A 12,424-nucleotide genomic window follows, 5' to 3' on the forward strand; every position below is an offset into this window, starting at 1 on the left:
GAGAAGGTGTGAGTGTATGTATTCATGCATTAGGCGGACTCTTGCTTATCCAGGAGTGAAGAGTCTCGTGCTTTCTCTCTGTCTACGGCAGTGCTCGTAGCACGAGTGCAGTACTCCTGCTGTGAGAGGAATGTCTCCTATAGTGAAAAACTCTTAACTGTTTTAATCCAATGCTCTGCCACTGTAAGGTTGCGTGCCATGACAACACCTTGTCGCTGATGTTCGGATGTAAGGTAGGCATCCATCATCAGTGCTGTTCTGCAGGAAATAGCGATTTGATGTTTTTTGAAGATTATGCATTAGCACTTTTGCAAGCTCTAGGAATGCTGTTGTTTTGCCGGGTCAGGAAATCTGTCAGTGGTGTGACACTCAACATTTACTTCTCATGTTGATTATTGGGCTACAGTGGATCTATGATCTATTGAAATGTTTGCACTGCATAAATGATTGTTTTAAGTTAAGATTGAATGAGTTTCAAGTGATTTATGGGATTTACAATCCTCACTTTGAAGACAAGCACTTATACAGCATTTATACAGTAAATCATGTGTAAACCCCTGTAATGTCACTTGGATCAAGATGTTAATCCCAGGGCGAATGTTGTATTCAGTTGGCATGCTTGACTTGTTTGTTTGTTTGCTATCATGTACGGTCCTTCATTCAGAACCAATTAGTCCAGTCGGCAGAGGCAGTCTGCAGCACAGCATGCTAATAAGATGATTCAGCTCTGTAAGTAAAATGAATTGCATCTGCAGAGGGAATTCTGTCACTTGTGTTTGGCTATATGATGTCACTCAGTTGGGTTTATTTATAACTCATGGAAACGTGCAGATTAGTGTATTTCATTTGGTGTAAAGTGTTTTAAAGGAGTAAAAACACACTTAGAATGGACTGAGTAGCTTAACTTTGGCTATGTATACACTGCAGATAAATGCAATTCTATAATATGACTCAAATCATACTCAAAATAATACTCAATAGTTATAAACAGCTCAAATAGGTTAAATGTTGGTACAAGTTGTTTAAGTGTACAACTGTCAAAAGTTCAAATGCAGTGCCACGTCCAGAACTTTTCACATTTGTAATTATTTATAATAATAATAATAATAATAATAATAAGTATTAGGTAACACTTTAGTATAGGGCGCAATTCTCACCATTAACTAGTTTCTTATTAGCATTCCTATTATTAACATATTGTCTGTTTATTAATACTTATAAAACACACATTCTGCATGACCATATTCTACATCCCTTATCCTACCCAATATCCTAAACTTAACAACTACCTTACTAACTATTAATAAGCAGCAAATTAGGAGTTTATTGAGGCAAATGTCATAGTTAATGTTTTTTTTTTTAATAGCGAGAATTGGACCTTAAAATAAAGTGTGTCCAAGTATTATTATTATTAAGTATTATTAGATTTATAATTACAGTTATATAACCATTAGTTCTATTATTTTTGTTATTGTTATGTTGTTGTTGTTGTTTTTGGTTTGTTTATTATTATTCATGATGCCACAATAAATATTATCTACAGTGCCTTGCGAAAGTATTCATACCCCTTCATTTTTTTCACGTTTGTTATGTTGCTGCTTTAAATTAGTTTTTTTCCACATCAATCTACACTCCATACACCATATTGACAAAGCAAAAACAGAATTGTCACAACTCTGTAAATTAATTAAAAATAAAAAAAAATGAAATAAGTACATTGCATAAGTATTCATCAGAATGTGCAGTAAGTTTTAAAGCCACTGATCTACGTTCTATCTGAATGAAAGAGTAAGAGGGAGAGAGAGAGAGAAATGGAAAGAGGGGAGGGTAGGGATTAGTTTTTGCAGTGTATTAGTTTTGCATGTCTTTGCTGCTTTAATTAACCCAGATTTATGCTGTTTTAATCTTTACAGTAAACGTAATAGCATTATTATTTAATATTTGACCAGAGGTGTTAGTGTAAGGGTTTGGCTTAAATCTGAGGTCCCTTCAGCATTTTGGATCATTCTGAGTTCTGCAAATACCATCACAAGATGTACGTTTCTGTAGTCTCCTTATGACATACATATTTCCAACCATCAGCCAGCTATTCCCATTCCTGGACTCATTTGGATTGGCTCACAACCAAATCCCCCAAATGTGGTTCAAAGGAGCACTGCCATAGTCTGTTTTCAATGTCATAGTTTTAATGTGTCATTTAATTTATGAATCTGATATTCAACCTTCCACTGAGTGATTTGAAAGATTAAGTAATGTTTTTTGATGCAAAGTTACAGATATGTGTATGCAGTAACTCATCATGGTGTTCCAAACCTGACTTTTGGCTTCTTTAGAAAACTAAATGTAATTCTGGAGTTATAAGGAAGGTTCACTCTATTCACTTCTATGCAGTGAAACTGATTGGGGACCAGAGGTTGCAAAACTGCATAAATGTAATACAAACAGGGTGCGAATTACGGGGGGGTTTGGGGGGGTCCCTAAAGAAGGCTTTATCCCTCCTGATGGACGTCAAAACTAGTTGTAGGGGGTTCAGATAGAAAGAAGGCTAGCCTATGCATAATATGGAGATTTACTTGTAAATATTAATATGCATTTCTATAGCCCTAACTGATTTTAAAATATAATTTTGGCAGCTCCTGAAATGGGTCGTATTGACAGTACCTGAGTGGTTGAAGAATACACTGCAGCGCACATTCAAAGACGTGCATTTATTGCTTGGACGGAGTAAGAACACCTAAAATGCACGTGTAGATTCAGTCGAGTGATAAAGTTTACCCTCTTCAACTTAATGCTGCTGAACTGAATTTACGGAGCAAACTATTTGCTAAAATAACCATAACATTAACAGCACTGCTGGGTGAAATACAAGCATGCGGTTCTGTCCATCAGATGCACGTGAAAGTTGCATGTGTTACTATAACAAACACTGCGTGTTTTCTTTCAGAATCATCATTGGCTGGTAGACAAAAATAGGTTACATAAAAGTTTTTACCTAAAAATTAAGATAAGGTAAAGATGTGAATAATTTAATTTTAGACACATTGTCAGTAATTTCACCAATGAAAATGAAGCCCTAGGAGAAGCGTCTCTGATCAACACACAGCGGTGTTACATTAATGAATTCACGTTTTTAAATGAATCGGGTGATTCAATGATTCAGTGAACCATTCATAAAGGCAGTCACTTGCTTCGTTTCTGAATGAATCAGCCATTTGAACAAATCGATTGAATGGATGATTGAATGACTCACTTAAGACAGGGATTTGCCACCACCTACTGTGCCTTGCGAAAGTATTCATACCCCTTCATTTTTTTCACGTTTGTTATGTTGCTGCTTTAAATTAGTTTTTTTCCACATCAATCTACCCTCCATACACCATATTGACAAAGCAAAAACAGAATTGTCACAACTCTGTAAATTAATTAAAAATAAAAAAAAATGAAATAAGTACATTGCATAAGTATTCATCAGAATGTGCAGTAAGTTTTAAAGCCACTGATCTACGTTCTATCTGAATGAAAGAGTAAGAGGGAGAGAGAGAGAGAAATGGAAAGAGGGGAGGGTAGGGATTAGTTTTTGCAGTGTATTAGTTTTGCATGTCTTTGCTGCTTTAATTAACCCAGATTTATGCTGTTTTAATCTTTACAGTAAACGTAATAGCATTATTATTTAATATTTGACCAGAGGTGTTAGTGTAAGGGTTTGGCTTAAATCTGAGGTCCCTTCAGCATTTTGGATCATTCTGAGTTCTGCAAATACCATCACAAGATGTACGTTTCTGTAGTCTCCTTATGACATACATATTTCCAACCATCAGCCAGCTATTCCCATTCCTGGACTCATTTGGATTGGCTCACAACCAAATCCCCCAAATGTGGTTCAAAGGAGCACTGCCATAGTCTGTTTTCAATGTCATAGTTTTAATGTGTCATTTAATTTATGAATCTGATATTCAACCTTCCACTGAGTGATTTGAAAGATTAAGTAATGTTTTTTGATGCAAAGTTACAGATATGTGTATGCAGTAACTCATCATGGTGTTCCAAACCTGACTTTTGGCTTCTTTAGAAAACTAAATGTAATTCTGGAGTTATAAGGAAGGTTCACTCTATTCACTTCTATGCAGTGAAACTGATTGGGGACCAGAGGTTGCAAAACTGCATAAATGTAATACAAACAGGGTGCGAATTACGGGGGGGTTTGGGGGGGTCCCTAAAGAAGGCTTTATCCCTCCTGATGGACGTCAAAACTAGTTGTAGGGGGTTCAGATAGAAAGAAGGCTAGCCTATGCATAATATGGAGATTTACTTGTAAATATTAATATGCATTTCTATAGCCCTAACTGATTTTAAAATATAATTTTGGCAGCTCCTGAAATGGGTCGTATTGACAGTACCTGAGTGGTTGAAGAATACACTGCAGCGCACATTCAAAGACGTGCATTTATTGCTTGGACGGAGTAAGAACACCTAAAATGCACGTGTAGATTCAGTCGAGTGATAAAGTTTACCCTCTTCAACTTAATGCTGCTGAACTGAATTTACGGAGCAAACTATTTGCTAAAATAACCATAACATTAACAGCACTGCTGGGTGAAATACAAGCATGCGGTTCTGTCCATCAGATGCACGTGAAAGTTGCATGTGTTACTATAACAAACACTGCGTGTTTTCTTTCAGAATCATCATTGGCTGGTAGACAAAAATAGGTTACATAAAAGTTTTTACCTAAAAATTAAGATAAGGTAAAGATGTGAATAATTTAATTTTAGACACATTGTCAGTAATTTCACCAATGAAAATGAAGCCCTAGGAGAAGCGTCTCTGATCAACACACAGCGGTGTTACATTAATGAATTCACGTTTTTAAATGAATCGGGTGATTCAATGATTCAGTGAACCATTCATAAAGGCAGTCACTTGCTTCGTTTCTGAATGAATCAGCCATTTGAACAAATCGATTGAATGGATGATTGAATGACTCACTTAAGACAGGGATTTGCCACCACCTACTGGCGCATTTAGTTTTATATTTAGAGTATAATTTCTTTTTTAAAATAATTTCATATTTCACTATTTATTTGTATTTTAGTATGTTGAATTAAAATATTTCTTTCTAAAGCTACTTATATTTCAGCTACTTTTTTGTAATGTCTATTCAGTGTTTTTTTTCTAAATTAACACGATAACTTATCTTTAATAATAACTTTATCTTTAATCGGCACATGATGTGCATGTTAATTAATTAATCTCATTAATTTGAGATTAATTTGATTAATTAATCAGCACATTATGTAATTAGATTTTTTATATATCACTTGACAGCCCTATTTAAACCCTATTTTTGTTCCGCAAAAGAAACTCACATAGGCTTCAGGGGACTTGAGGGTGAATAAATGACAGAATTTTCTCTTTGACGCAAGACTTAGTAATGTAAAATAAAATTGTTGATTCCCTGTGTAGATCATCTCAGCTTGTAGAATAAATTGTTTTTATTTAGTTAGTTTATTTTACAAAGTGATTATTAGGTGTCTTTAAAAATACAGTATTTTACTTTGGCTTAAAATCTAGTTCTGCATTTTCTCAGTAACTGAGGAGGTAGAAGTGGGAGGGTCTTGCCAGCTGTTGTTAACCCTTTCTTCTTCTGCAGGCTGAATGAACCCCGTGAGCTGACTATGTCAAGCTCTGGGTTTATTAGGCCGCGGAAAAGGGGTCAGTGCACACAGTCACGAGGAGATTCCACACAATCCAGCACAGAGCCTTCAGCCATGCCACCTCATATTCCTATCTTCTCTCATCTCAGAGAGACAGAGAGAGAGGGAAGTGAGGAAGGAGCCTTCAGCACAGTGGCACGTGAACAAGCTAGATCCACATAGTGTGTTTGAAAAACCCACAGCCTGTTCCCAAATACATTAATGCACCTCCATACACAAACGCATCTGTCCTCATACAAATATATTAATTTTGAAAATGTTCAAGCTCCTGTGCTGTAGACCGTGCTAGTAGCCATCTGTCACATTATCATGCTCCATATGTCAGATTAAAAGTGATATATTACGATATATCAGTTATTGTAGTGTTATATTTGTGTGTGGTGTGAGACAGCTTACCACCACATTTAACACATCAAATATACTACACATCACAGACTGTAGCAGTTAGCATGCTAGCCTGATGCATTTTTAATAGAATCAGAATCAGAATAGCCCAGTGTAACACGGGCTTGACCATTTTGTGTTTGTTTTAACTTTTACAGTGCTGATGTAGAGAGTGGTACTAAGTTAACAGTGTGAAAGTATGCAGTGTTAAAAAAAACTGCAGTAGTCAACCATCATAAACTAAACCCTTCTTACCTCACAGTTACAGAAACTGTTTTTTTTTGTGTGTGGGTTTGAGAGAAAAATGAAAATGGTAAATGTTAACTGCAGTAACTAGAAGACTATTATTTTTAGAAATTATATGATAGTTTTTGCTTTTGTAAGTTTCAGGTTCTTTAAAGTATTAAGGGGCTCTGATTTGTGTGAGTTCTACTGTGTAGCGTCTGGACCAATCAAAAACACAATTTTTCATTTGATTTAAGAAATCAGTTATTCATTAGATTAACAAGTCGTCACAGACCCCTCACCCAATAGACTGGGCGCCAGGATGTCTGCGAATGACCACAGGCCACTGGTTACCATGGCAACCCCGACACCTTTGCTAAGACCAGAGCCATTTACGACCTGATGGAATGTGAGTAGGGAAAATCACTGCATGTTCCATAGCAATAGGCACAATGCACAGTAGAAATGGACTTTTCTACTAATTAATCCATAGGAAAACCTTTCTTTGAATGAACACACATAGCCTTCAGGTCATCGTGTATGTTGTCTTTGAGATTTTATACTGTTTTATGCAGGCTTGTGATGGAAACACTCATTCCTGTCATCCTACATATATGTAACCCTACCATGTTTAGTATCTATGAATTAGTCTTCTGATGATCTAAACGAGAGTGTATATTATATGTTGGTACATAGGCAATATATTAGTGTCCTGAGAATCTTTAGTAATTTCGATTCAAGTTCCATTAATTATTCATATTTCCCCGTGAGCTGATTCGCTACAACTGTGTATGTTTATGCTTTTGATTTCCAGATCTACACATGTAACTAGGTTAGAGTCAGTAGTCTCAGCCAAATAGCAGTGGTCCATTTACTGCACTGTGACCAGTGACCTGACTGTTATATGTTAGTAGAGTGTAGTACTAAAGCATCATTAATGAACTGTCTCATTCATTGCCGCAGTAGTGATTCTGTCAGGAGCACACACACACATACACACACTCGTACTCACAATGTGGCTTTCTGTGCTGCCATATCTAAGGCTGATATGTATCTAATGTTTCAGAATCCATGAAAATACTGTTTCAAGATTCAATTTAAAAATATCATTGGTCTTTTAAAAACTTTTTTTTTTACGCACAGCAGTCAAATGTTTTTCGCTTCTTACAAATCTTCCAATGGTGGTTGTAGGAATGCTGGGCGATCTTCTGAAGATACTGTATATTTACATTATCCTATTTACGCCGCTACATTTTCATAGTTACGACTGGAGAAAATCAGGATTTTGTTTGAGTTGAGAAACTGTGTGTGAATTAAAAAAGATGATGAAAGTAATGGTCATAGTTAAAGTTAAGTCATTTTGAATGATAGGTGTCACTAGCTGTCACTATGGATTATTTTGGTAATCAAGTAATCAGGCGATTATTTTGATGATTGATTGAGTAATCTGATTTTTTATTTATTTATTTATTGTATTAAGTAATAATTAACAATTGGCATATTTGAAAACTTATCCATTTATAGTGGCAAAGATACTTAATTAATGTCTAATTTACACTACCTTATGAATGCTGGATGTTTTTTGTTAGAAAATTGTCTAATGCAATTTTTGGCCAGTTGCTTAACATGGGTAAATTGTAGTCAAGGTTTGTTTATGTATGTATTTATTCATTTATTTAATACTTAAATTTAATTGAGTACTCATGACAACCCTAGTGTAATTTAGTTTGTGAACATTCAGTGCAGTGTGAACAATTGCTAATCATCTTGTTGGTCTTTACAGGCAGAAAAACAAGAAATACCAAATGACAGGAAGGACACAGAAGCATACTGTATGTTGTGATGATTTGTGGTGACTTTACCCTCTGCTCTTCCTTGGTTTTAATGAAACCTGTTCAGTCCCATCACTATCATTACAGCCTGTTGTCACTGTGTATCCACCGAGGAGAGAGAATTTGCATCTTTATTTTCAGTTTTATTTATCAGTTCTTCCTTGTTCAATTCCCCTCTTTATCTGGCTGGCAAATATTTTCTCATTTTTCCTTTAAGAAAAATTCCAAGCGGTTCACCTGCAAAGTCTGTAATCTTCAAACGGCATGATGAATGTCCTCAGTGGTCTGTAATCGGGGAAGAGACTTTCAGAGTGAAAATCTGGTCCAAGTCACAGTCAGTTAATAAAGCTCAAAACGCCAGACAATAAAGAGATTATGCATTTCATACTAAGGAGAAATTTTGCACAAAAAGTTTAAAGATCCTGCTGAAAAGACAACGTTATATTATCACAACTAGCTGTTGTTTTTTTTGACCAGCACAACACAATATATGCTTGTCTTTTCCACAAATCCAAAGGTTGAAAATCATGAGAGGTCACAGACAGCCTAAATATAGTGCGGCTGGTATTTCTAGATTGAATCTGTGAGTGTGCATTTTATACTGAAGATATTTCCCTACCATTCGCTGTTATGGAGTATGAGAGCTGTTATTAGCCCGGGCTGGGTAATTACAGGTAATAACAGTGTAGAAAGAACAAGTCAGGGGCGACAAGAGATGCTTACAGTATTTGGAAGAGGGAGACAATAGCAGCTTTTAAAGAAAGGTTAGACGGTTGCACGACCTGCTACCGTGTGGGAACCCTGGGGACGACCTTTTCTTACCCACCTGTCATTACTTTACATTAATTTAATTTATCTCTGCCTTCGCATACAATAATACAGCTGTTCAACACTCTGCTTGTGTGCAGCATGTAGTGCAATGGCAGTGAAAATAGTGAGTGTTCTTAAACTCAGTGGTGACTGATCCAAAACCTCATGAGCTGCCTTGGAAGTACAGTACATAGTCAGCTTTTCATGAATAGCAGTGTTATACATAGCAAACTCGGTTTTTTTTTCAATAGAATATGTCATTAGCATGTTGCTAAGCTAATCATTTGATACTCTTTCACCACAAATATTATGTGAAAATTACTGTCAATATTATTCATATGGACATCAAAATTTTTGTGTCTCAGTTTGTGCATCGGATTCATACTGTTCATAGTGAGTTCACAGTGGTTCATGTTTTTTGTGGTATGTGTTTATTCGTAGCACAACTTTCATGCTGTTATTCTGATCTCTTGTGACTTGCTCCCTAAGATGAACCGTCTCACATATGTCAGCTATTAGACTGCCAGCTGACAGTCCGCCTTTCTGTCTGCAGCTCAGAAACCCAGATTCATGGAAAGCGTGCTTAGCGTTGGGTATCTTATGACTGTAACTTATGTAACCTATGATTTTAATATATATTACAATAGCAGGGCTCTACAGTGCGACCATTTCAGTCGCATTTGGGACTGAAAACTACTGCATGCGACTATGAAAATATATAATTTATGATCATATTTCAGCATATTGTGTTTGCATTCAGGGTAGCTTCAAAGGTTTCTACTTACAATGAGTTTTTGCAGCGTTGAGTAATTTATCACAGACATATCTTCCTTGAACGCAATGTTAATCAGAATTCACTCACTGCTCAAACACTGGAGTTTTGTTCAGTGCTTAGTTATACATGCTCACGAATCCTCTCATTATAACAAACAAAGTGTCGACACAATGTAAATAAGAGATTCATTGTGCAGTGTAGAGAGCTTAATTGATTATAATGGAACTTTGTGAGATCGCGATGAATTAAGATGAGTGACCGCTTTAATGATTATTAAGGGAGTTTGCAAATGTGATATTGATTTAAAGGGGTCATGAACTGGCTTTTTTATTATTTTATACTGTTGTCTGAGGTCCACTTAAGATGTTTGCAAGGTTTTTACATTCAAAAACATCAAAATCAATTTTCTGTTTTCTGCCTTGATTTTGAGGCCGGCTCGAGAAACACTCGGTTTTTATGGGCGTGCCGCATTGAAGATTGGATAAAAGTTTTGCATTGTAAACTAACTTTCTGTGTGTCTGTTTGACAAGCTACATCCTTCATAGTTGGAGCCTTCTGTGACTTTGGTTAGACACGTACACATAATCGGGACATATCAAGCGATCTCAAACAAAGCAATAGTGGCATGTAGTGCAAATATTTTTTACTCACATAAGTGTGCAGTGCCATTCCTGTCAGATCCTATATAGACGGCACAGCATTGCTTTCTCAGTCTCTCTGCAAATCCAGCGTCGACCTGTGTCTTGTTTACAGAGGAATCCGCGGTGAAATGAAGCAAACAACTCTCAATGACTCTCTTCATTAAAAATAAAGTTCAACCACGCATTCCTAATATTTGAATCCGAAGGAAGGTTATGCAGTGACTGTGTTCTTCCACAACCAGCCACTGTATAATATTTTGCGATCTTCAACGGCATGTCAAGTCAAGTCACCTTTATTTGTATAGCACTTTATACAATGCTAGTTGTGTCAAAGCAGCTTTACAGGTATTATTTTCTAGGTATTATCAAATGGCCAGAGTTTTGAGATTGCAGCGGACGTAAAGGACAATAATGCGATATGAGCTCGCTCAAGTACTGAGGAGCTAAACCATTCAGGGCTTTATAAGTAATTAGCAAGATTAAAAATGTATACAATGTTCAGTAGGGAGCCAGTGCAGAGTTGACAGAACTGGGCTAATATGGTCCTATACTTCTTGGTTCTTGTAAGAACTCTAGCTGCTGCATTTTGGACCAGCTGGAGTTTGTTTATTAAGCACGCAGAGCAACCACCCAATAAAGCATTACAATAATCTAACCTTGAGGTCATGAACGCATGAATTAATGTTTCTGCATTTGACATTGAGAGCATAGGTCGTAATTTAGATATGTTTTTAAGATGGAAAAATGTGGCTTTACAAATGATAGAAACATGGGTTTCAAAGGAAAGATTGCTATCAAATAGCACACCTTGGTTCCTAACTGATGACAAGGAATTAACAGAACAGCCATCAAGTGTTAGACAGTGTTTTAGGTTATTACATGCAAAGGTTTTTGGTCCAATAATTAAAACCTCTGTTTTTTTAGAATTTAGCAGTAGGAAATTGCTAGTCATCCAGTTTTTTTATGATTTTTTTAAAATGCCAACTATGCAATCTGTTAGTTTTGCGAATTTGTATGTTTCGTCATTCGACCACTAATACAGTTTACTTGAAGGAGCGAATGAAAACGAGTGATTGAAATTATGTATAAACCCCAATTAAACAATTTAAAGGGGTCATATGATGTTGCTAAAAAGAACATTAGTTTGTGTATTTGGTGTAATGAAATGCGTTTATGCGGTTTAAGGTAAAAAAAACACATTATTTTCCACATACTGTACATTATTGTTTCTCCTCTATGCCCCGCCTTTCTGAAACGCCTCGATTTTTACAACGCTCATCGGTCTGAAAAGCGAGGTGTGCTCTGATTGGCCAGCTATCCAGTGCGTTGTGATTGGCCGAATACCTCAAGCGTGTGACGGAAATGTTACGCCTCTTGCCATATTGTGATGCCTTGTCCCGGCCGGAGCGACAAGACAAAAACATTAAAACCCATTATAAACGAGGGATTTTGTTGCATCCAGTGGGGACATAATTACGGATTATAATGACTTATACTGTCTTTTTACGCGTTGCATTGCATCGCATCGCGCCGCGTAAATTTAAAACCATGTCTGCATTTGTGATCGGAGAAATGACAAACAAGAAACGCTACTCTACACTGCTCAAAACTCGCGTTTGAATCGTCAGTGGCAAATTCTTTAAATATAAAAAACGTACTTACAGTCTGTGAGTCAGAACAGCCGGCATTGTAGTCTACTCTACCAGGATCAGGAAACAGTCCTCCATAAAATGCGCTGGACAAATCGGAAGATTTGGGTTGAACTGTTCTGGAACAGTGTTGTAAATACAACTTAACCACTGATTTCAAGTCGTGTCCCCTTTTGGAAGGTTAAACAAAGTAGTTTCACTTTCACAACGAAACACAGCGTCACACACGGCGGGCTAGAGTGAGCAGAGGCCGGAGGCCTAGAGTGAGCAGAGGCCGGCGGCTAGAGTGAGCGGCGGCCAGCGGCCTAGAGTGAGTGGAGGCCGGCTTGCGGCAACCACATGTGACGACCCCAGGCTGGACTCCGCTTCGTCCACGGTGAAAGCCGATCCGGCG

General features: G+C 36.9%; 1 protein-coding gene across 31 annotated transcripts in view; it reads left to right on the plus strand.

The window, feature by feature from the left end:
• Positions 1-12,424, plus strand: part of dlg2 (discs, large homolog 2 (Drosophila)) — a 212,174-nt gene that overhangs the window by 64,158 nt on the left and 135,592 nt on the right. The window contains exon 1 of one of the 31 annotated variants that reach the window (XM_016490333.1): positions 177-233. The exons of 28 other annotated variants lie outside the window; for them this stretch is intronic. In XM_016490333.1, the coding sequence (XP_016345819.1) occupies positions 219-233 (15 nt within the window). In that variant the 5' untranslated portion in view covers positions 177-218. Of the gene's footprint in view, positions 1-176; positions 234-10,706; positions 10,727-12,424 lie in introns of those variants that run through there. 2 more of the 31 variants (XM_016490348.1, XM_016490338.1) reach the window with 2 other exon arrangements.

The sequence above is a fragment of the Sinocyclocheilus anshuiensis genome, unplaced genomic scaffold, assembly GCF_001515605.1.
Source record: "Sinocyclocheilus anshuiensis isolate Anshui unplaced genomic scaffold, SAMN03320099.WGS_v1.1 scaffold186, whole genome shotgun sequence".
Classification (NCBI taxonomy): Eukaryota; Metazoa; Chordata; class Actinopteri; order Cypriniformes; family Cyprinidae; genus Sinocyclocheilus; species Sinocyclocheilus anshuiensis.